This window comes from Taudactylus pleione, unplaced genomic scaffold (assembly GCF_031769625.1).
Source record: "Taudactylus pleione unplaced genomic scaffold, aTauple2 ptg000051l, whole genome shotgun sequence".
NCBI lineage: Eukaryota > Metazoa > Chordata > Amphibia > Anura > Myobatrachidae > Taudactylus > Taudactylus pleione.
In genome coordinates, this window is record NW_028284453.1 from 979256 (window position 1) to 1005846 (window position 26591).

The 26591-nt window shown below is 42.2% G+C and overlaps 1 protein-coding gene and 1 pseudogene across 1 annotated transcript in view; both read right to left on the reverse strand.

The window, feature by feature from the left end:
- LOC148535430 (cell adhesion molecule CEACAM7-like) overlaps positions 1–24542 on the reverse strand; it is a 44107-nt gene extending 19565 nt beyond the window's left edge. The window contains exons 1-3 of the mRNA XM_088462620.1: positions 24203–24542; positions 19090–19356; positions 6869–6995 (exon numbers count right to left, since the gene is read on the reverse strand). Coding sequence (XP_088318746.1) covers positions 6869–6995; positions 19090–19356; positions 24203–24542 — 734 coding nt within the window. The remainder of the gene's footprint in view (positions 1–6868; positions 6996–19089; positions 19357–24202) is intronic.
- LOC148535431 (uncharacterized) lies at positions 9795–17447 on the reverse strand (annotated as a pseudogene).
- Positions 24543–26591: the final 2049 nt, after the last annotated feature.

Sequence of the window (26591 nt, forward strand, 5' to 3'; positions counted from 1 at the left end):
ACGTCCCATGTTTTGCTCACACAATAAACTTGGTGGTGCAGAATTTTCTGAAAAGCGACAGGGGCGTGCAGGAGACGCTTTGGGTGGCCCGAAAAATTTCAGGCCACTTTCGCCATTCAGCGACTGCGTGCCGAAGACTGGAGTGCCAGCAAACACTCTTGAACCTTCCCCGCCATCACCTGAAGCAAGAGGTTGTGACGCGGTGGAACTCAACCCTCTATATGCTTCAGAGGATGGAGGAGCAGCAAAAGACCATTCAAGCCTATACATCCACCTATGACATAGGCAAAGGAGGGGGTATGCACCTGACTCAAGCGCATTGGAGATTTCCGTGTTGTGCAAGGTTCTCCAGCCCTTCGAACTTGCCACACGTGAAGTCAGTTCAGACACTGCCAGCTTGAGTCAGGTCATTCCCCTCATCAGGCTTTTGCAGAAGCAGCTGGAGAAAGTGAAGGAGGAGCTAAGACGGAGCGATTCCGCTCGGCATGTGGGACTTGTGGATGAAGCCCTTCATTCGCTTTGCCAGGATTCCAGGGTGGTCAATCTGTTGAAATCAGACCACTACATTTTGGCCACCATGCTCCATCCTAGGTTTAAAGCCTATGTGGTGTCTCTCTTTCCGGCCGACTCAAGCCTGCAGAAGTGCAAAGACCTGCTGGTGAACACACTGTCAGCTGAAGCGGAACGTGACACGTCAACAGCTCCTTCTTCATTTTCTCCCGCAACTGGGGCTGCCAGGAAAAAACTTAGGTATCCTAAGCAACCCGCTGGCGGTGATGCAGGGCAGGCAGGACCAAGTTTGGACATCTGGTCCGGACTGAAGGACCTGGCAACAATTTCTGACATGTCTACTGTCACTGCATATGATACTGTCACCATTGACAGAATGGTGGAGGATTACATCGGTGACAGCATCCAAGTAGGCATGTCAGACAGTCCATACCTGTACTGGCAGGAAAAAGAGGCAATTTGGAGGCCCCTGTACAAACTGGCTCTATTTTACCTGAGTTGCCCCCCCTCCAGTGTGTACTCCGAAAGAGTGTTTAGTGCAGCCGGGAACCTTGTCAGCGAAAGGCATAGGAGGTTGCTTCCACAGAATGTGGAGAAGATGATGTTCATCAAAATGAATTATCAGCTCTTCCAGGGAGACCAGCCTCCAGAACGTACAGAGGGACCTGTGGTGGTGGATTCAAGTGGGGACGAGTTAATACTTTGTGAGGATGAGGATGTACACACTGAAGAGGGTGAGGAATCGGTGGATGAGGAGGATGAGGATGACATCTTGCCTCCGTAGAGCCAGTTTGTGCAGGGACAGATTAATTGCCAGCTTGTTTTGTGGGGGCCCAAACGAACCAATCATTTCAGCCACAGTTGTGTGGCAGACCCTGGCGCTGAAATGATTGGTTTGTTAAAGTGTGCATGTCCTGTTTATACAACATAAGGGTGGGTGGGAGGGCCCAAGGACAATTCCATCTTGCACCTCTTTTTTTTCTTTGCATTATGTACAGTTTGGGGCCTAGTTTTTCAAACTGCCATCCTGTCTGCCACTGCAGTATCACGCCTAGATGGGTCACGTGTTTGTGCCGCCCACTCGTGTCGCTTAGCATAGTCATCCAGCTACCTCGGTGCAACCTTTTGGACATAAAAACACTATTGTGAGGTGTGAGGTGTTCAGAATAGACTGAAAATGAGTGGAAATTAAGGTTATTGAGGTTAATAATAGCATAAGAGCAGAAAAACCTACAAATTCTGTGATTTTAGCTGTTTTTATGTTTTTTTTCAAAAAAATACAGATCCAAAATACAAAACCCAGAACCCAAAACATGGAAGGGTGGTTTTGGCAAAACCAATCCAGATCCAAAACACTAAGAAAGATCCAGATCCAAAACAAAAACACAAAACACGAAAAGTGGCCGGTGCACACCCCTAATATATATATTAGGGGTGTGCACCGGCCACTTTTCGTGTTTTGTGTTTTGGTTTTGGATCTGGATCTTTCTTCGTGTTTTGGATCTGGATTGGTTTTGCCAAAACCACCCTTCCGTGTTTTGGGTTCTGGGTTTTGTGTTTTGGATCTGTATTTTTTTGAAAAAAAGCATAAAAACAGCTAAAATCACAGAATTTGTAGGTTTTTCTGCTCCTATGCTATTATTAACCTCAATAACCTTAATTTCCACTCATTTCCAGTCTATTCTGAATACCTCACACCTCACAATAGTGTTTTTATGTCCAAAAGGTTGCACCGAGGTAGCTGGATGACTATGCTAAGCGACACGAGTGGGCGGCACAAACACGTGACCCATCTAGGCGTGAAACTGCAGTGGCAGACAGGATGGCATTGAAAAACTAGGCCCCAAACTGTACATAATGCAAAGAAAAAAAAGAGGTGCAAGATGGAATTGTCCTTGGGCCCTCCCACCCACCCTTATGTTGTATAAACAGGACATGCACACTTTAACAAACCAATCATTTCAGCGCCAGGGTCTGCCACACAACTGTGGCTGAAATGATTGGTTCGTTTGGGCCCCCACAAAACAAGCTGGCAATTAATCTGTCCCTGCACAAACTGGCTCTACGGAGGCAAGAAGTCGTCCTCATCCTCCTCATCCACAGATTCCTCACCCTCTTCAGTGTTATGTACATCCTCATCCTCACAGAGTATTAATTCGTCCCTGCTGGAACCACAGGTCCCTCTGTACGTTCTGGAGGCTGGTCTCCCTGGAAGAGTTGATCATTCATTTTATGAACATCATCTTCTCCACATTTTGTGGAAGCAACCTCCTACGCCTTTCGCTAACAAGGTTCCCGGCTGCACTAAACACTCTTTCGGAGTATACACTGGAGGGGGGGCAACTCAGGTAAAATAGAGCCAGTTTGTACAGGGACCTCCAAATTGCTTCTTTTTCCTGCCAGTACAGGTACGGACTGTCTGACATGCCTACTTGGATGCTGTCACCGATGTAATCCTTTAACAGACAGACGCACGCTTGTCGCTGCTGCTTTGAGGATTCAAGTGCGGCTACAGCCCACACAATTCACAAAGACAGAAAAAAAAAAAGAATATTTTTATTGTTTGTGGAGCACACTTTGAGGGTTACACCACCCTCTAACAGACAGACGCACGCTTGTCGCTGCTGCTTTGAGGATGCAAGTGCGGCTACAGCCCACACAATTCACAAAGACAGAAAAAAGAAGAAGAATATTTTTATTCTTTGTGTAGCACACTTTGAGGGTGTCACCACCCTTTAACAGACAGACGCACGCTTGTCGCTGCTGCTTTAAGGATGCAGGTGCGGCTACAGCCCACACATTTCACAAAGACCGAAAAAAAAAGAACAATATTTTAATTGTTTGTGTAGCACACTTTGAGGGTGTCACCACCCTTTAACAGACAGACGCACGCTTGTCGCTGCTGCTTTAAGGATGCAGGTGCGGCTACAGCCCACACAATTCACAAAGACAGAAAAAAGAAGAATATTTTTATTGTTTGTGGAGCACACTTTGAGGGTGTCACCACCCTTTAACAGACAGACGCACGCTTGTCGCTGCTGCTTTGAGGATGCAAGTGTGGCTACAACGCACACAAGTCACAAACACATTAAAAATTTTTTTTTGATTTTTCGGAGCACTTTGAGAGTTACAACACCCTTTAACAGACAGACGCACGCTTGTCGCTGCTGCTTTGAGGATGCAGGTGCGGCTACAGCCCACACATTTCACAAAGACCGAAAAAAAAGAACAATATTTTAATTGTTTGTGTAGAACACTTTGAGGGTGTCACCACCCTTTAACAGACAGACGCACGCTTGTCGCTGCTGCTTTAAGGATGCAGGTGCGGCTACAGCCCACACAATTCACATAGACAGATAAAAGAAGAAGAATATTTTTATTGTTTGTGTAGCACACTTTGAGGGTGTCACCACCCTTTAACAGACAGACGCACGCTTGTCGCTGCTGCTTTGAGGATGCAGGTGGAATCTAGACGGGATTTGGAACCGAGGACACACTACCTCATTCAATTGTCTAAATCCCACTGCACTAATGTCGGATACCGGACGCACGTCTAACACCAACATAGCAGTCAAGGCCTCAGTTATACGTTTTGCTTCAGGATGACTGCTGTCGTACTTCATCCTCATCGCTAGGGACTGTTGGAGGGTCAATTGTTTAGTAAAAGTAGTGATGTTCCTACTTCCTCTCTGGGATGATGAACAACTCCCAGCAGCAGCAACAGCACTAGTAGGAAGTGGTTCTTGATCTTTCCCTATTTTATTTTTATCAGAGAAAGTTTGGTCCTCCATTTATGTTATATTGATATATATACGTGCGGCTAAAGCGCACACAAACACAGAAAATATTTTTTTATTTTTGCTGGAGAGTAGTGCACTTTGTGGGTTACACCACCCTTTAAGAAATGAGCCAGCCGGCTCTTTACTTATGGGACACAGGCGCACGCTTGGCGCTGCTCCTTTGTTGATGCACGTGCAGCCACAGTGCACACAAGTCACAAACACAGAAAATATATATTTTTTTGGTTTGGAGTGTACTTTGGGGGTTACAGAACCCTTTAACGGTCAAGCCAGCCGGCCCTTTACTTATGACACAGGCGCACGCTTGGCACTACTTTGTTGATGCACGTGCGGCTACTGCGCACACAATTCACAAACACAGAAAATAATTTTTTTTCGTTTTGGACTGGAGTGTACTTTGGGGGTTACAGCACCCTTTAACGGTCAAGCCAGCCGGCCCTTTACTTATGACACAGGCGCACGCTTGGCACTACTTTGTTGATGCACGTGCGGCTACTGCGCACACAATTCACAAACACAGAAAATAATTTTTTTTTTGGTTTGGACTGGAGTGTACTTTCGGGGGTTACAGCACCCTTAACGGTCAAGCCAGCCGGCCCTTTACTTATGACACAGGCGCACGCTTGGCACTACTTTGTTGATGCACGTGTGGCTACTGCGCACACAATTCACAAACACAGAAAATAAATTTTTTTTTGGTTTGGACTGGAGTGTACTTTGGGGGTTACAGCACCCTTTAACGGTCAAGCCAGCTGGCCCTTTACTTATGACACAGGCGCACGCTTGGCACTACTTTGTTGATGCACATGCGGCTACTGCGCACACAATTCACAAACACAGAAAATAATTTTTTTTTTGGTTTGGACTGGAGTGTACTTTGGGGGTTACAGCACCCTTTAACGGTCAAGCCAGCCGGCCCTTTACTTATGACACAGGCGCACGCTTGGCACTACTTTGTTGATGCACGTGCGGCTACTGCGCACACAATTCACAAACACAGAAAATAATTTTTTTTTTGGTTTGGACTGGAGTGTACTTTCGGGGGTTACAGCACCCTTAACAGTCAAGCCAGCCGGCCCTTTACTTATGACACAGGCGCACGCTTGGCACTACTTTGTTGATGCACGTGCGGCTACTGCGCACACAATTCACAAACACAGAAAATAATTTTTTTTTTGGTTTGGACTGGAGTGTACTTTCGGGGGTTACAGCACCCTTAACGGTCAAGCCAGCCGGCCCTTTACTTATGACACAGGTGCACGCTTGGCACTACTTTGTTGATGCACGTGCGGCTACTGCGCACACAATTCACAAACACAGAAAATAATTTTTTTTTGGTTTGGACTGGAGTGTACTTTCGGGGGTTACAGCACCCTTTAACGGTCAAGCCAGCCGGCCCTTTACTTATGACACAGGCGCACGCTTGGCACTACTTTGTTGATGCACGTGCGGCTACTGCGCACACAATTCACAAACACAGAAAATATATTATTTTTTTAGCACTTGGGGGGAGCACCCCTGATGGACAGAGCACCCCCTGGACAACACTACAGCACCTCTTTAGGACTGGGACACTGCACAGGACTTTGGAGTGGACACAGCCCCTATGGAGAACTGACTGCACAACACAGTCCAGCCAGCCCCTATGGACTTTGAAGTAGTGGACACAGCCCCTATTAACAACAGCAGCACAGCACAACACAGCCAGCCCCTATGGACTTTGAAGTAGTGGACAACAGCAGCACTACACTACACTACACAGCCCTAACTCCCACCCTCCCTCTTCACTGTCCACAGCCGAGTGAGAAAATGGCGCCGACGTGGGTACCTTATATAGGATCCAAAACCCGCGAGACTCGGAAGGCGGGATGATGACGTTTTGCCTCGATTTCAGATCCGAGTCAGGCGGGAAAAGTCGAGCCTGATTCGGATCGGATTCGGACCGGGGGGGCTCGGGGGGGTTCGGATTTCAGAAATCCGAACCCGCTCACCCCTAATATATATATATATATATAGATATATATATATATATATAGATATATATATATATATAACCTGATGTTAGTTATTTAATGAAAAATAGAATATTTAGAACACAGCAAGACAAATACACAAGGAGGGAAGAAGAAAGAACCCCCTTACACCCTATTTTTATCATGTTTTGAACTCACAGTCTCCTATTGTAGCTGCATTTGCTCCTGTAAAGGAGTCACATTTGTTACCTATTCAGAGTTGGCCGTACCTTGTGTATGCAGCTTACTCAGAATAGGACGTCAAAAGTTGTCTTTTAGTCAAAACACATCTTGCAACTACCTTTGTGACCAACTTTGAAAAAGCCCCTTTGTGTTCATTAGGTCAGTACCGAAAAATAGGGAACAATTTAAAATCCAGAACCATTTCCAGAAATTAGAGACAATTTCCAAACATGATAATGAAAGCTAATACAGTGAATAATGTAATAAGATAGTACAACATAGAGTTAGGAACAGGAAAACTACAGTCAGGTAGGTCTGCGTTATCTACACCAAATGAGATGTTATTGATTGGAGGATACTTACTTGTTGTGTGGTCTGCGTACAATGAACAGGTAAAGTAACACAGTTACAACAGCCACTAATAACAGGACAGCAACCACAATTCCACTGATACTTCCTATGGTCATCCAAGTTGCTATTTGTAAAAAGCCTGGCAAAGAAATTGTAATGCATTATATTTTAGATATGATTAACAAATAAAGCCACATTTTCTGGCTTTGAGGTAAAGTGCATAATAGAAAGTTAATGGACTATTTCAGTTAAACCATAACCCTGTGTCACAAAACTAGGACTTAGAGGCATATTAAATTAGAAGTGAAAAGCCGTTTTCGGTGGAAAAGTTTTGCTGATGACGTCATTTCACCAGGTGAAAAGTTATCCCCGTATTCAATTATAAACACTTTTCGCGTCGGCGGAAAGTCAATGCATTGGAATAGGCGAAAAAGATTCGCCTATGAAAGCAGGCGGAAAAAAGTGCAGAATTGCGGTTTTGGAGTGCAAAGGTGGGGAAACCACCCTGCACCCTTAGGACAGGCCCCCAAAAGTTAACTGTGTCAAACAAATTCCCCCCAAAATTGAAGAACACCTCAAAAAATTACTTTGAAAATGGGGGTGAAAAAGTACAAAGTTGGGATACAAACTTAAAAAGTAGCTAAATAGACTTTTAGGGGGTCTGCAAGTATGATAGTGGTGTTTTTTTGATTGTAGGTGGTTGCTGAAGGTGTGTTTTGCAAATTTAAACCATGCTTGCACCCATTTTCATGTACTCCAAATTTGCTGGGACTAATTATTTTCTCGAAAAAAAACTGCTAAATGCTATTCTTCACCACTTGTGCAAATACGCAAATTAGCAGCTAATTAGAGCATTTAAGTACTAGGGCTATTCGGGGGCATCAACAATGAACCCCAATGTTAGTCCATCTTTTGGGGGGTGTCAGGCTGATTTCCTTAAATCTGACAGCACTTTTCGCATGTTTGAGTTTTGTCGGGTACCATTTTCGTGTCCTTTGGAATTGAATGAGGTGAAAAGCGGGGCTGCGCACAAAAAGTGATTGCCTCCAAAACACGTGAAGTCGGCAAAAAGTACAGCAGGCGAAACCTTTCCGACTTTTCACCTCTAATTGAATACGGGCCTTAGCCCCTCTTACCCTGGTGTGAGCACAGTCTGCAGAACTAGTCCTAACCAATTTTAAGCAGCCAGAACCTTCTGGCAGACTCTGCCCCACATCATCAATTATGTATAAGCACATATTTTAAATATATATTTGTGGTACATTATATATATATATATCTACACATATACTGTATATAGTATATCAATTATTAATACATTAAAAGTGCAGTACTTGTTTGAAAAAGTATACCACATATTACTTTTTTTTAATAAATTTAATATTACATAAAAATACAATACACACATTAGTATATCAGTGAGTTGCATAGAGTCCACCTCTTGTAAAGTATGTCCACTGATTGCACTTTCCAATATGGATCGATACTCACTGTCCAGATAAAGGACCTCATTCAGAGTCGGTCGTTGCGGCCGCACGGTCGTACGGGAAAAGGGGCCAGATATGCAAATGATGCACTTGCATGTTGCGTCCCTAAGATCGGATCGTTAGCTGGCGACCAAGGGGAGGAGGCGGCCGGAAGACAAAAAATACGCCCCCTTCTCGTACGCATTACACGTCATCTCCGGCCATATAAGGATTAATCGAGACCATCGGGAACCATCGGAACTGGTCGTAGAGCTTAAGATTGACCATACCCTCTCTTAAGCACTACGATCAGGTCAGTGTACAAACCACCCATGTCATGTGTGCCATGACACTACTTTGTTATTTATGCACTCCCATAAAACGCCGTTCGCATAATTAGGCACGCCTGCGTTCGGATCTCCACTCCCCCGTTTTCAAGCACCTTCCCCCTGTTACCACCCACAAACGTCTCATTCTGTCACTCAAACTAACGACCTGGCTGTGTTCAAGGAGAGAGAAATTTCTGATCGTAGCAGCAAGTTTGCGCACGCGCATTGCGAACTTTACGCATGCGCAGTTCAGCGAACATCGGTGGTGTACGACCATGCAGCCGCAACGACCGACTCTGAATGAGGTTCAAAGTGCCTGTAATGTCATCAAGATACAAAATATTTGTCCTGCAGACCTGTTATATAGATTGAGAATGTCTAGGTATAGAAGTCAGCAGCCCCTGTATCCACTGCAATGCGACTATTTTAGCAGCATCTCCCTCCGGACTTGTGTGTGGTCTGCCGTCCAGATGCCATGCAAACAGGGGTTAGTCGCCGGTCTCAGACCTGTGTCCCTGAGCTGACAGGCTCTCTGGGCTCTCCAATTAGCTGATGGATAATGGCCCCTTTCTCCCGCTCAGATAGTGGAGGTCCGGTAATGTGGGCAATATGCTCCCCGGAGTTCATGGACCAGTGGGGGATTATAATCAGCGGCAGCCGAACAAGCAGTGTGAGGGCAATAGAAAAAGCAAAAGTAATCTGAGCGCACTGGATCCTTAACGCGTTTCTCCAGGCATTAACCCCCGATTTCCTCAGAAGGCATACTAAGCATGGATAATAAATATATTATGTTTATATCTCACTTTTACCACACAGTTCATATAGTTTTACATTTTACTGTCAGATCTTCTATTTGTTGGGTTAACCATAAATAGGGGTTACACTCTCCCACTGGTGATCTGGCAAAGCAATGATTTATCAAGCAGCCTGATCACCAACGATACTGAAATCATCAAAACATTACATTTATTTTATATTTCATTGTTGTTTTTTTCACACCTCAAAACTACTAGCTGGCCAATTCAGCTCAATCATCTGAACAGTTAGCCAACTAGGGAGGGAGTGGGCTACAGTGTCTGTTTACCTTTCCTTGGTTATGTTCTTTTGGGCTTTTATTTCAGAATCTTTTTCTTTTGCCTCTTTTCAAAGTGGATCTTGTTGCACTGATGTAACTTGTATTTTTACACCTAAGCTATTAGGTTTCTCTTGGACTTTACTGATGATGGGATATTGATGATGTAGTTGCTGGGTATTTATGGATAATAACTTTGATAGTTTCTTCCTTTGGGGAATATTCTGAAAATGTTGGTTTCTTGGGCTATAACTCTTCATCAGGTGGATCTGTTGCTTGGTTTGTTCTGTTTCCCCATCAGGAGTGCAGTTGGTAATGGAATGGAACAGCCATGTTTGTCTTAGAGAAAAAGAGGTTTTATTTTCCATCTCACCTTCACTCATTTGACTGACATTTACATGCCGTCCTCCTCCAATATCTCTCTTTCTTGGATGACAGACTCCATCACTGATTTGGAGCAAAATAACTTTACTGGTACCCCACCAGGGCCAGTCACATTGGCTGCTTGTACCCCCTTCTTTCCTTCCACTACATCAGACTCTACACATTCTCCACTTTCAACACTGTGCAGAGGTTTCAATGGGTTATTTCTTGTTATAGCAGCCCAGTGGATAAAGACATTTCTTTTGGTGTCATGCCATTTTAGGAAACATAGCCTTTTCTTACATGAAATTATATAACTGAACCAACTATTTTAGCAATAACTGTGCAAAATCAACTCACACGGATGAATATCCAATTTAATATTGTTAATTGGAGCAGCTGTCTCACTAGAAAAAATATTTCAGCAAACTTACAAATGTCACTAGGAGGTAAACACTTGTGTTGGCCCAGAACATATAATGGGAGCTTGGGAAGGTGTATAGTGACTTGCTACTGTGCTCCTGGTCGTGTAGGACAGAAGAAATGACCTGACTGCAGCTCCACTTCCAGCTATTCTCTCCGTCTGTACTGTCCTTAGCTAACCAGAAACTTATATTCCCCGCACTTGTCAGTGCTGAAGGGTACTCACATAAGTCCAGGGATGTGCTGCTTGTGGCTGGCCATTGCAAGATGCAATTAGGGCAGCTGCTCTGTCACTGCTGTGTCCTATTTGTGAGCAAAATAAGATGCAGTAGCCAGCAAAGTTCATTTTCAGCTGCTCCAAAGCAGATGCACAATTTGGCCACCTCAGCCTTGATGTAGAGTGCAAAGGCCGGCAAATTAATATATCAGCTGCTCCAAATACAGATGCACAGTATAGCCAGCCACCTCAGCCTTAACTAGTTTCTCTTTACAGCAAAGTTTCTTCAGAAGGATGAAGGGTGTTGTCTGTGGTTCCCTTATTATAGGGCAAAAATCAATTTTTGCCATATAATAAAACAACACCCTTCATCCTTCTGAAGAAACTTTGCTGTAAAGAGAAACTAGTTAAGGCTGAGGTGGCTGGCTATACTGTGCTTCTGTATTTGGAGCAGCTGATATATTATTTTGCCGGCCTTTGCACTCTACATCAAGGCTGAGGTGGCCAAATTGTGCATCTGCTTTGGAGCAGGTGAAAAATAACTTTGCTGGCTACTGCATCTTATTTTGCTCACAAATAGGACACAGCAGTGACAGAGCAGCCACCCTAATTGCATCTTATGGCGGCCAGGCACAAGCGGCACATCTCTGGACTTATGCGAGTACCCTTCAGCACTGACGAGTGTGGGGAATATAAGTTTATGGTTCTAAAATACAATGTGTGTGTGCTGCGCTTTGTAGAATTGTTTATGTGATTAGCTGCTCAGTATAATTTATACATGATCAAAAAAACTTACAAACCAAGCGCTTATACAAAAATAAAAATAAACATAAAAGACAGACTTAAAAAATTCAAATATAAGCTATATTTATAGCTGTTTCTATGGATATCCAAAAATTGATATTTTCTGCAAAAATAGCATTAACTCCACCTTAATAGGGGATTTATGCCCTGTAAAGACTATTAGAACAATTTTATTAAAGCTGTGATGTTTATAGTCTTTTCAGACCAAATGGTGGAGTGACAGATTTAGAACAGCAGTGTCCCGATGTTATTCGTTCGTGTAGGCAACTTCTACCTGTCCCTACCTTACTGTTCCCCTCTCCGGGGTTCCTCCGTGTGCCGTGGTGCTTGATGGAAGTGATAGCCGTCACGTGGTGGGACCCGCACTGGTGAAGGGTCGCTGAGTACTTTTTCCCTCCGGGGATTCTTCCTCGCGGCGCTGTCCTCACAATGCGTGGTACCCGTGGCACAGGATGATGACGTCAGATGCCGGGTGGTTCACTCGAGTAAGGTGACCAGTCTGCTGTTGAAAGTCTCTCAATCCTCCTCAACTCTCCAACGCGTTTCGAACCTGATGTGGTTCTTTTTCCAGGATGAGTGTGGTAGTTGTGTAACTGCCTTTAAATACTAAATTTTATTCTCCAAACAGGAAGGGGTAAAACCGGAAATCCTCAAAAATAGCGGCAAAAGCATGTTTTTTGGGACTCCATTAAAATTATTTAAAAAAAAAAAAAAAAAAATGAAAGTTCTGTCTTTTGTTTAAAATGATAAATGTATGATGAAAAAGAAAGTACAAAGTGTATAGGAGGGATAATAGGGATATAACATTTTAAAATTAATTATTATAGAAACGCTTTTAATTCTATATCAATATTTAAACCGTTAGGTTCCAATGTGTTGAGGGTAAAAATCCATTTTGCTTCTGCTTTCTTTAACTTCTTTACCAGGTCTTCACCTCTCCAGTTAGTTTTTACTTTCTGAATACCGAGGAATTTTAGTCCTTTTGGGTTTTTTTGATGGTATTTCAAGAAATGGGCTGAGACACTATGTGAACTTAATCCTCTTTTAATATTGTAGATGTGTTCTGAAATTCTTGTCTTTATTTTTCGTTTGGTTTGTCCAATATATTGAAGACCACACGGGCATTCGAGCATATATATTGCTCCTTCTGTCTCGCACGAGATCTCATCTTTAATTTTGAAGGATGCTCCTGTTTTTTTGGACTGGAATTCCAATACTGGTTTGGTGCTCTTTGGTTGTTGTTTACAGCCCATACATTTAGTACAGTGGTAGAAGCCATTCCTATTAGTTTTTTGGTTATTTTTAGTCACTGGCAGAAAACTTTGTGTTAATTGTTGTTTTAGGGATTTGGCTTTCCGATATATCACTTTTGGTTTTGGTGGCAAAAATTCTTTAATATCTTGATCCAGTTGTAGTATATGCCAATGCTTGGACAAAATGTTTTCTATCTCTTTATGATTTCCGTTAAACTGTGTGATGAAAATTGGCTGTGTCTCATTTTGTTCTGTCTTTATAGATTTGTATTTGAGCAGTTCTGTGCGATCCAGGTTGGATATTTTTTGAATTTCGACTTCCAATTTTTGTCCTTGATATCCTTTTTCTATGAATTTTCTTTTTAGTTCTTCACTCTGTTTCATATAATTCGTATCATCGGTACAATTCCTTCTAATCCTTCGGAATTGTCCTCCAGGAATATTTTCGATCCAGCTTCGATGATGATTACTGTTATAAGGTAACATATTGTTACCATTACACTCTTTAGTATGTGTTCTTGTGTGAATGTGGTCATCCTTAATAAATATTTCAAGATCTAAAAATATTACTACTTCTTTACTGAAAATGGTTGTAAATTCCAGGTTCATTTGATTTTCATTCAAGTAGATGAGAAACTTCACTTTACACAGTTATAGATCATGAAATAGGATGCCAAGCCAGTAGACACTATCTCTCCACACAATCAGAACTATCGAACACTCAGATTAATTTCATTATGGACAATATTGACTTTATTCTCCGCCACAACTATTTTTGGTATGGCGGAGACTATTTTATCCAGGAGCAAGGTACAGCCATGGGTACATCTTTTGCCCCCAGCTACGCCAACTTATTTGTGGCGTGGTGGGAGGACCAGCACATATGGAGCAACAATATTTTCCTAAAATATATCAAGTGTTGGAGAAGATATATAGACGACCTTTTCTTTGTGTGAAGTGGCTCGAAGGAAGACCTTGAGAAGTTTCTCATCTACTTAAATGAAAATCAAATGAACCTGGAATTTACAACCATTTTCAGTAAAGAAGTAGTAATATTTTTAGATCTTGAAATATTTATTAAGGATGACCACATTCACACAAGAACACATACTAAAGAGTGTAATGGTAACAATATGTTACCTTATAACAGTAATCATCATCGAAGCTGGATCGAAAATATTCCTGGAGGACAATTCCGAAGGATTAGAAGGAATTGTACCGATGATACGAATTATATGAAACAGAGTGAAGAACTAAAAAGAAAATTCATAGAAAAAGGATATCAAGGACAAAAATTGGAAGTCGAAATTCGAAAAATATCCAACCTGGATCGCACAGAACTGCTCAAATACAAATCTATAAAGACAGAACAAAATGAGACACAGCCAATTTTCATCACACAATTTAACGGAAATCATAAAGAGATAGAAAACATTTTGTCCAAGCATTGGCATATACTACAACTGGATCAAGATATTAAAGAATTTTTGCCACCAAAACCAAAAGTGATATATCGGAAAGCCAAATCCCTAAAACAACAATTAACACAAAGTTTTCTGCCAGTGACTAAAAATAACCAAAAAACTAATAGGAATGGCTTCTACCACTGTACTAAATGTATGGGCTGTAAACAACAACCAAAGAGCACCAAACCAGCATTGGAATTCCAGTCCAAAGAAACAGGAGCATCCTTCAAAATTAAAGAAGAGATCTCGTGCGAGACAGAAGGAGCAATATATATGCTCGAATGCCCGTGTGGTCTTCAATATATTGGACAAACCAAACGAAAAATAAAGACAAGAATTTCAGAACACATCAACAATATTAAAAGAGGATTAAGTTCACATAGTGTCTCAGCCCATTTCTTGAAATACCATCAAAAAAACCCAAAAGGACTAAAATTCCTCGGTATTCAGAAAGTAAAAACTAACTGGAGAGGTGAAGACCTGGTAAAGAAGTTAAAGAAAGCAGAAACAAAATGGATTTTTACCCTCAACACATTGGAACCTAACGGTTTAAATATTGATATAGAATTAAAAGCGTTTTTATAATTATTAATTTTAAAATGTTATATCCCTATTATCCCTCCTATACACTTTGTACTTTATTTTTCATCATACATTTATCATTTTTAACAAAAGACAGAACTTTCATTTTTTATTTATTTATTTTTTTAAATAATTTTAATGGAGTCCCAAAAAACATGCTTTTGCCGCTATTTTTGAGGATTTCCGGTTTTACCCCTTCCTGTTTGGAGAATAAAATTTAGTATTTAAAGGCAGTTACACAACTACCACACTCATCCTGGAAAAAGAACCACATCAGGTTCGAAACGCGTTGGAGAGTTGAGGAGGATTGAGAGACTTTCAACAGCAGACTGGTCACCTTACTCGAGTGAACCACCCGGCGTCTGACGTCATCATCCTGTGCCATGGGTACCACGCATTGTGAGGACAGCGCCGCGAGGAAGAATCCCCGGTGGGAAAAAGTACTCAGCGACCCTTCACCAGTGCGGGTCCCACCACGTGACGGCTATCACTTCCATCAAGCACCGCGGCACACGGAGGAACCCCGGAGAGGGGAACAGTAAGGTAGGGACAGGTAGAAGTTGCCTACACGAACGAATAACATCGGGACACTGCTGTTCTAAATCTGTCACTCCACCATTTGGTCTGAAAAGACTATAAACATCACAGCTTTAATAAAATTGCTCTAATAGTCTTTACAGGGCATAAATCCCCTATTAAGGTGGAGTTAATGCTATTTTTAGCAGAAAATATCAATTTTTGGATATCCATAGAAACAGCTATAAATATAGCTTATATTTGAATTTTTTAAGTCTGTCTTTTATGTTTATTTTTATTTTTGTATAAGCGCTTGGTTTGTAAGTTTTTTTGATCATAAGTTTATGGTTAGCTAAGGACAGGATGGATGGGGAGAATAGCTGGAAGTGGAGCTGCAGTCAGGTCATTTGTTCTGTCCTACATGACCAGGAGCACAGCAGCAAGTCACTATACACCTTCCCAAGCTCTCATTAAATGTTCTGGGCCAATGCAAGTGTATACCTACTAGTGACATTTGTAAGTTTGCTGAAATATTTTTTCTAGTGATACATTTGCATCAAGGCAGCTGCTCCAATTAACAATATTAAATTGGATATTCATCCTTGTGAGCTGATTTTTCACAGTTATTGCTGAAAAATATCATGTCCTTATTTATGTCCTTTTGAAGGCTTTTTTAACTTTATATTCTACATGTTCTGTAATTATTAATGAATATTAAATTTATTTGTACAAAAACCATGAGTTGTATTTAGCTTTTTAGTATTGGCGCTCCAATTAAATTAGATGTTGTGTTTGTAGCTGTTTTCAGCTAAAAAAGAGAATTGGCAATTTCTTTTGGGAGCAGTCTCAACCATAAGTGGAGCACTACATTATTTATTACTCTTTACCAACTATTTTAGGGCTGGTGATTTTTATTTCCCCCAATTCATTCCTGCTATCAGTGATTCTCTTTTATAGGGTAGTAGCTAAGGCTCCATATGGGAGTGTCATTTCTTCAGTGTCTTTAGCAATGGATGTGGCAGTAGCAATGCTTTTGTTCTAGGTAACCAACTGCACTAGTTGGTCTTGCAATTGTCCAATAGAAATCTGGTGTTGGGTTGTTTCAGCTGGTCCTAAAAGTTTGGACATCTGTCAGCTGGGATTCCAAAAAGCACTTTATTTCTTCCTCTTGCTGCAATCTCCATTTATGATTTTGCTCTTCCTCTATCCGCCTTTGCCTTCCCTCTGGGAGCGGTTCTTGCTTTAACCCACAAAGCACCTTGTGTAGTTATTTTATTATTCTATCAATTGAATATTATGCATCTGAACTTCATCAAGTTTCTTTTACAGTTCTGTTATATCAGATAATTTCTTCCTAGTCACTTTTTCCTGAAGAATACTGGTAATCATTTGATATAGTTCAACCATATACTTGCTATGTGTTACCTAATCTCAGCTATTTGGTCATCATTTGGTCTATCCCTTAAAAGCGCTTTGTGTTCTCTCAGGTCCATGTATATTATTTACATAACTTCAATAATTTTCTGTTCTCTGGTATCTATGTCTCTTTCCCCCAACTCCACTTCATGTTTGCTCCAATCCTCCTGCTCTGGAGCTTCCAAAGCTTCATCAATCACCATTACATTACCATAACTGTCTGTCCTCCAATTCCCCTGGTTCTTTACCAACCTTACTAGAGACCATAGTATTAACTATTTCTTCTATTACACTTGTATCACTATCTTTGCTGTCACATCTAAATCTTACTTTCTTGCCATTTGAGCTTTTATTTATGTTTTCTGTCTCTACCAAGACCTCTTCTAACCCTCTCTTGTCTGTTACTCTTGCAGGACCTAGAATCAAATACTCTCTTTGATTTGGCACATCCCCTTCATTGAAGTCTTGCCTCCTATTGCATTCTAGTTCCTTATGGGCTTCTAGTCCCCTAATTGCGCCTGCTCATACAGTTAAAAGACTCTTCTCTGTGCCCATCATGTGGAATTAGGAAAATAAGTACCCACTCAACTATAATTAATGACTGTTGACACAAAGATGGTAAACAGGCTCTCAGTCTTTACCAATCTCAGCAGTGCCTCCAAAATGTAACCAGGGTTTAGACATTGAGGGCTAAATGTAATAGTGTAAGTGTTTAGAAAATGTGAGAAAAAACACTCACATTTTTAAACTCAGCCAATGTAATAAAGTCACAGAACATGCAAACTTGCATGTTTTTCAGACTCAAAAAACTCTCAAGACTTAGGGGTCTATTTACTAAGCAATGCTAGGAGAAGTGAAAGGTGATGAGTGAAAAGTGATAAGGTGCCAGCCAATCAGCTCCTAACTGCCATCTCACAGGCTGTGTTTGAAAAATGACAGTTGGGAGCTGATTGGCTGGCACCTTATCACTTTTCACTCTTCACTTCTCCTAACACTGCTTAGTAAATAGACCCCTTAAACTCTCATCCAGGTATTGAAAATACAACTTGATCAATGTATTTGTGTGAGAGTTTTACTGCTAAACTCTCACTTTTTCTAAACTCTCACACTATTACATTTGGCCCTTAGGCTTAGGTTACACAGGGGGAGATGTATATATTTACTCCTGTTGTTAGAATAGTGTTTCCCCCTGTATAGAATAAACTTTAGCTCTACAGTAAATGTGGTAATTAGTGCTGGCTCCTTATTTTCCTCATAGTGCAATATCCTTAGGTTACTTCTCTAAGAAGGAGCAATGCTGATGTCCCTTGTTAGATATAAGATGTAATAGTTCTTCTTTACTAGATATATGATTAGTGAATTAAAAACATTGCTGCTCTGATCTGTGTCAGGGTGAGCTCTTCCTCTCTGGATACACTAGAAGTTGTGGCTGGGAGACTGGTGATTCACCAAGACCAGTTCAAGACCATGGAGTCCTGTCTCTTCTCACCATAATACACTGCAGCCAACAGAAGGATAGATAGGGGCCAGCTGCCTAATGTTGACATTAGTGCCTAACACTAACCCTTACCTCCCACAGCCTAACCCTAGCTGTTCCCTAGTGTCTCAGCCTAACTCTCACCTTACACAGTCTAACCCTAACCCTCCCCCTTGTGCCAAACACTAACCCTCATCTACCACTGCCTAACCCTCCCCTAATGCCTAACACTAACCCTAACTTCCCACAGCCTAACCCTTACCCTCCCCTAGTGCCTAATACTAACCTTAACCTCCCTCCCACAGCATAACCCTTACCCTCCCCTAGTGCCTAACACTAATCCTAACCTCCCGCAGCCTAACCCTTACCCTCCACTAGTGTCTCAGCCTAACTCTCCCCTTACACAGCCTAACCCTAACATTGCCCTTTGTGTCTAAACTTAACCCCCACCTCCCACAGCCGAATCCTAACCCTAGTGTCCAGTCCTAAACCCCACTTCCCACCACAGCATAACCCTAACCCTTCCCTAGTGTCTCATCCTAAATCTCACCTTACAAAGCCTAACCCCAACCCTCCACTCTGGCAGCTTAAGCATATTGTGGGTATTCTGGAGAATGTATGTATTTCACGTCGACATTTCTGATTGTGTAAAATGAAAAGTGCATGAAAAATTGACAGCCGACATTCACAATGTTGACATTCTGAAAAAATTTAAACATTATGTCAGTGTTGACATTGTGAATGTTAATATTGGACATGTTGACATTATGTACATGTTGGCATTCTGAAAGTCGACTTAATATACCACACCCCCTTTACTTAAACATAAAGTAATCTCAGAGTACTCACAGGTTACGGTTACAGTGTAGGGATCGCTGATACTCTTACTGACAAGGTTCTCAGCCTCACATCTGTACTCTCCTGAGTCTGCACATGTGACACTGGAGAAAGTGACTGTCCTGTTATTTGCTGATAAGCTGGTTCCAGCGGGGAGGCCGCCACTGTTCCTGCTCCATAGTGTCCTCTCAGCATTGCTGGTGTCACATGTCAGGGTGTATGTGTCATTTACCTTGGGCTGGGAGGTAGATGCTGTGACCGTAGGCTTCCTGACTCGCTCTGTAAATGAGGGAACATAGGGACTGGTAATAGGTCATGTTGCTGTAATAATACAGAAATAAAACTAATTAGGAGGCGTCTCCGTCGTGCGCATGCCCTGTGGACCAACATCGAGTCGGTTGCGAGCGCTCAGCGCTCGCGACTGACTCTGAATAAGGTCCCGAGTGTGTAATCGCAGCTGCGATCGCAATAGCGATCTGTGCTGAATCAGGCCCATTATCTGCACTGATCAATACATTTAATAGAGCATCCTTCACAAGTCTAATAGATCCCCAGCAATCACGTTTATGGAAAACTATAAGAGCAAATCCAAGCAAATTTATCAAAAAGACAGGCGCCAGCAAATTTGTAATGAGCAAATAGTGCTCTCTGACAGCTAACCATTTTGTGATACATTCTACTGATATGTCCTTATACACCTAGCCTTTAGGCGCAATATGGCGTTAGGCACCTGGCGCTACTGAGACGCTACGAAAGGAGTAGTGTCATATATTTCTTGAAATTTGGTGCATTACATGTATCGCAGAATCCGTGAAAAGCCGCTCACAGTGCTCTACAGATGCTGGGGTGCGACTTTGTACAGGATTTGTTTAGCACAACATAACTTGGCATGAGGAAAGCCCTGTTTGCACAGATTCAGACTCACAGTGGTCTGCGTACACTAGAAAAAACTGATTTATGTGTATAAGATGCACAGTTTGGGCGAAAAGCTATTTGGCGCTATAGCAGCCATATGCCCATACATGGGGCTCCATTTACTAACAAAACATAACCCCTTTAGAGCTCGCTAAAGGGGTTATGCCACCTTTCTGCATTTAATAAACTGCGGTAATCTAAGATTACCACTGTTTTCACAGCATTGCTCTCACCATCTTTTAGATGGCGAGAGTGATGCAGTCCCCATTGCCGGCAATAGAGACCCGGCGGTGCCTTTCCGGCTTCAGCAAAGCCTTCCAGGCACTACCGGGTCCCCGTGCCATGTACATGCGCAGGCGGACCATCGCGCATGCGCATAACACTGGAGCCCCTTTGTGCCACGTTAGGCTGCCAGCAGCCCAGTGGAGGACCTCGCCGAGGATGAGGACTTCGCTGGACTTTGCAAGACCTCGCCGGAGGGGTAAGTATTAATAAATTCTAGTGCATTTTCATCTGTATCACAGTGATACTAAATGAAAATTGCCGCTGGTATTTTCGTTCGTTTATAAATGGGGCCCATAGTGTGTTGCACAGCTAATATGTATATAAACTATTATAGTAGCTGGTGAAAAACATATACTGTAATACCAGCCCTTCAACGCAGCATATAATGCACTGACCATGTATCCACAGATTATTAACCCAGCCTGTGTCCACACATTATACCACATGCCCATAATAAAAGTAGCCATGTGTCATGCATTATTATATCTGCCTGTGCACTCACACACAATATAAGTATTAAGACAAAATAGAGCCCGCACAATCAATACTTGCCAGCTGATGGCGGACTTGAAAATTAGCAGTATAAATGGAGCTTGTGCAATTCATAGACAGAGGTTCTATAGCCAAAGTAGAGTAAAATCCTTACACATTTCATTGGACTTGCTTACTTCCTCAGAGCAGAGTGGTGATGTAGTGAATTAGAGGTCTTGATAAAGTATGCCCACACTTAATTAGTACATGGGATACAAATGGAAGTTAATCTATAATCATTATATGCAGTGAGAGTTAATTTAGTATACATAAATATGTTACAAAATATAAAACAGAACACTGAGACGGGGTAGGAGGAGATTTCTTATATACAATGCCGATTAGGGAGAAGCTGATTGACAGTCTATATAACGTTCTTTCTGCAAATGCAATACAAAGAGGAATCATCTTTGTTGGAAACCAATTCAATTAATTGTTAAATGTGTCAATGGTGTCTGTTTTGCTATTATGATATTTTGAAAATAGTAAACAATATGTATACATCTGAAAAAAGTTGCAACACTGTATGTGGAGATCCACTGGGTGTCTGCAGGAGTAATATGAAAAAACAAACAGTAAGAATACTTTTATTAATGCTGTAGAAACTCCATAGTATACAGAAAAAATAAATCAGCTTTGCAATGAAATAGATAAAATTGGAGAGAATTGAGTTATCACCAATCAATAGAGTACAATGACAAATGAAATTATTGTGTACTGAGCAATACTTGGGTGTGAACTACTGTAAGTAGAAAAACAAAAAAAGAGGAGGAATACTGTGTACCTGCCTGGATTGATGTGACCGGATAGATGCTATAATTGCTGTAGGATGGAACAGTGAAAACTGTAAACGTGGGTTAGGGAGAAGTGGTTCAATATAAAGGCAGGGGAGGGTCAGTAATGGCCCTATTCAGTAAATGTGATGATACTATCGGGCAACATTGTTACAATTGTTTATTGATCATTAAATTTATGGCTGCTATTCAGCAAGTTTTTATGCAGGGACAGCAGTTTCATTAACACACTGTCCCTGCAATGTTACGGAAGGCATGGGGTTTTTGGGATTCCCGAAAACAAAACCTTCTGTTTCTGCTTCTGCACATGCTCAGTCATGCGCTTGGGAATAGTCTCCACCCCTGCTTTGCGGTGACCGCCGACTGTAAGTCCATGTCCAGCCTGTCAACACTGTCTAAATTTATTAAAATATGTACACAGGATTTATATTAGTCTGTATACATTTACATTTATGTGCTTTTATTTTTAAAATATATATATATACATTTATATATACATTTTAGATATAAAAGCACATACATATACATGTATACAGACTAATATAAATCCTGTGTGAACATTTCAATCAGTTTAGACAGTTTTGGCAAGCTCTAGTTGGACTTAGCAGCTGGCGGTCACCGCAAAGCAGGGACAGAGATGGGGGCGGAGTTTCAAGATCCCGCAGGGACATATGGGAAAATTTCCCTCTGGCCCTGTAGTTTTCGGGATAATTAATGAATTTCTTCATATAACGCCATTGTGAGATGGTATAATCAGGGGCGCAGAGAGGGGAGTGGGTACTAATTATCTGTCTCCGGGCTTGCTGGAGGGGCCTGGTGGGGGCCTGGGTCTGGGGCCACCACCCCCTTCCTCTTCCTTCACAGCAACCCAGTACACACTGCTGTGTGCTGGGCTGCAGTGGGAGCTGAGCAGCAGCCACAACAGTCTCCTATGCCTGTGGGGGGAGCGATCACACAGATTTTTTTAAGTAAACAAATTATTGACGAATAGACCCCTAAATACTGTTGAGTATGGCAGAATCATTCAACACATCTGGGTGTAAAGTATCAGGGTTAGGATCCAGCAGAGTTCCTATCTTAAATACATACAAACATGCAATTATTGTGTATACAAAACATCTGGTTGTGTATTGTAATATGCCTCCTGGGAACTGCATCTAAGCACAGGCAAAAAAGATCACATCACATTGCACCCTGCTTTACTAGATATGATGGTGCCACACATGCTAGATTGCCAGCAAATGAGTTGGGGACTGGGGTTGGTCTGTGGCAGCCTCTAGTAAATGAGGATGTAAGAGTGGTTTGACAATGCACAGATGAATTGCAGAAGGTGTCATTCTCTGGGCAATGATGATGCAAGGAGACCTCCATAGTTTTTGCTACTATGTGCCCACCACAAGCAGAAAGATACTGGGCTCTGGGCCTGATTCAGATCCAGTCGCAAGCGCTGTGCGCTCGCAACTGGGTCGATGGTGGGCCAGTGCGCATGCGCACAACGGAGCCGGCTCCGTCGTGCACATGCGCGAGACCCGCATAGTGACGGGCACTCCGTCGCTCCGGGTCTCGCAACAAAGGGGACGTGCTGTCGATGTTGAGTGACAGCACGCCCCCTTTGGTGGGCGGACCGGGGGAGTGGCTGCCCAAACGGAGGCGTTCCCATGTGAACGCCTTCATTTGGGGGCGGCCCCACTGACATCACGAGTGATGTCAGTGGGACAGATTTTGGCTCGGTTAGAGACGAAATCTCTCTGGGGCTTGTGGCAACGAGACCTATCTTCCTGGCCGCTCACGCTATAGCTGTGGGTGGTCACCCACAGCTATGCGAGCGGCCAGGAGGCCGTTCTTAAAAAAAAAAAAAGACCGGCCCTGATTCAGAGCGAGCGCTCTGTCAGAGCGTCCGGCTCTGAATCAGGGCCTCAGTCTCTATCATGTAGGTAAAGGACTAAAGAGCACCCTACCATTTGCCAAGGTGATTTGCATGTGAGGTGCTGTACATATGAAGCCAGTGATAATAATATTATATTTGTTTTAATTAAACATTTCAATATGCGGTCATACAAATATAAATTACAATATGCTTGGACGAAATGTATAGGAATGTCAAACACTCTAATTTAATGGTTATTTTATTTATTGTTTATATACTGAAAACAAGGTTCTACAGTAGTTTGTACTCTGAAGAAGATGGTTGTCTGAGTAGCTCTCCTAACAGGTGTCAATAACCCCTATATGCACTGGGTTCTTCTAACACTGGATCCAGTGGCATAATGACATGGCAGTACAATCACAAGCTAACATCTCTGCAAATAGAGAAGCTAGAGTGTTCCATCTCCCTCTGTACCCTCTTCAATCAGCTCATCCTACCTGAATAAAGTGCATCACCTCTCCCTGTGGTTTAGTAATAAGCACTATGGCTTAGTAATAAGGGCTGATGTAATATAAATAGAGCCAGTTCATTTGCAAATGAGCAGCGCCGGGATACTGAGTAACAGCTCAGCACTTGAGTTACCCCTGTACCCGGCAGCCGCACACAGAGGAGAGGAGACACCGGTCATTATACATTACACCTCTGCCTGGCACAGTGATTATATGTTACTCACCATAGACGGTCAGGGTCACAGAGGCTTGTTCTGCTGGTTTCTCTGTCTGTATCAGCACTGTGTAGTTACTGCTATCTGTTATATGCAGATCTGAGATCAGTAATGAGCCATTAGGGACAGCGCTGGCCCGAGAGAAGTTCAAAGGCCCAGGAATTAGTGGGGGAGTAACACCAGGAATATATAAAAGGATTTGATCCCCAGCACCGGTGCTTAGTCCTTTATACCAGGTAACAGCCAGAATCCTCCCAGTGACCCCAGTAACACTCAAGGTGACAGATTCCTGGATCACTGGATACTGAGGGATCAGCTGAATATTGATCATCCCACTGGTCAGATCCATCCACAGACTGAGGAGAGCTGGAAGAGAAAGCAGTATAGAACCATCACAGTTATCACATGGGTAATGGGCACATAAATCCCAAGTAAAAGAGAAACACACAGCACTTATACTACTAAGGAGGAATCAGGCATTACTGCAGCAGTAAAAGAAGAGGTGTTATCCAACCTCACTCACTAAAGTACCTTTGATGGGACATAAAATTGACCATATATTAATTAAATGGATTTATTCAAAACAAAATAAATAAAATAACTAGGACATATACATAAGAGGACGTTGGTTAGTAAGTAAAGCATAAATATGAACATCTCGAAGCACAAGAAATGGTTCAAATAACACACACCACTTGTGGATTGGTTATGTTACATAAAGTAGAGCTGATCAGGCTCTTCTCATAATTTAGAAAAACAATATTAATAATCTAATACAAGATGTGGAAATTCGGCCAGTTCTTTTTCAGTAGGCAAAAAATAAGTTACTGTAGCCAATATCTTCATTCCAGGTTGTAGTTTTCCTAAAGACACAAAAAGTTGACATTGAGCTATATTCAATTTCAGCGGACCCGCGATACTTTTCCACCTCCTGGACTTTTCTCCTACATCGCGTGTTTTGTAGGCAGAAAAGTATCGCGCGCGTGCCCGCGTATCCCCGTATTCAATTTGAAAGTACGCAAAAACAGGACCCGGCGAAACTTGAATAAGCGGAAAGACACTCCGAAAAGATGCTCTGACATGGGGGTTAGCTATTTGGCTTGCTGAAGGTATTTGGTGTTTGTAAATGTGCTCACTAGCTGTTAAATAGCGTTTTTGTATAAGTGATGCAGAATAGTATTTAGGAGTATTTTTTCCAGAAAATAACTTATCCCAGCAAATTTGGGGTACTTGAAAATGGGGGTCAGCATATTTTAAAGTTGCTAAAGTTAAGTTGAAAAAATTGTGAAAAATCCACCTTCCGCAAGCCCCTGCAATCAAAAAAACACTTGGGGCATACTTGGGGACCCCCCCCCAGAGTCAAGTTTGCTAGTTTTTATCTTTGTCCCCCTACATTTTTTTTTTCGCCCCCAAATTCAAAGTGATTTTTTGGGGTATTCTTAGGTGTTTTTTTAAAACATTTTTGACACAGTTTACCTTTGGGGGATTGTCTGAAGGCTGCACCGGGGTTCCCGCAACGTTGCACGCCAAAACCCCAATTCTGCACTTTTCTCCGCCTGCTATTCATAGGCGAAACTTTTCCGCCTATTACATTGCATTGACTTTCCGCCTAGGTGGAAAGTCTTTCAAATTGAATACGGCGATACTTTTCCGCCTGGCGAAATGACGTCATCGGTGAAACTTTTCCGCGGATTCCGGCTTTTCGCCTCAAATTTAATATGGTCCGTAGTTGTAGATTGTATTTTTAAAAAAGAAACAGTTCTCTGGGGATACTTTTTAACATGTGCACATAACAATTATCCAGCTCTTCAGTTAATGCTTTATGGAGATACAGAGCCCATCTCAGTAAGCCCATGGACTCACTGTTGATCAGAACGAAACAGTATATAATGTATTTTCACATCTCATTTATTACGGGACAAAAGGTTACGTGACCTTATACTTCAATTGCTTTGTGGATCCCGTGAATACACATCCGTAGTCCGGATCACAGTAGTGTCTAACGTGGGCAACTCACGCTTGTTTAGTCCCCCGACAGCCAGTCTGCCCAGGCACAGTGTGAGGTGACGGCTTGGTGTAATGAAGCGTCGCGGCCGCGGTCATCTCCAGGCTCAATAACTGTTCACAGCTTGGGATAGATAGCAGATAGTGAGTGTCAGTGAATAATGGCTTCTTGCTTGTGATGGGTATATAGATGGATAAAATCCCCAGTGTCCTGTAAGGAGAGCAGCAACACATTTCGGCTACCACCATAGCCTTTTTCAAGCTGGAAATCCCCTTTGCCTATTGGGCAATGTAAATAGTATAAAGGCATATATCATTGATCAGCAAATTAATCCAATGTAACTGTTTAGATGTCCATGTCCTCATATTTACCAGAGCTGATCTTAATCCCTCT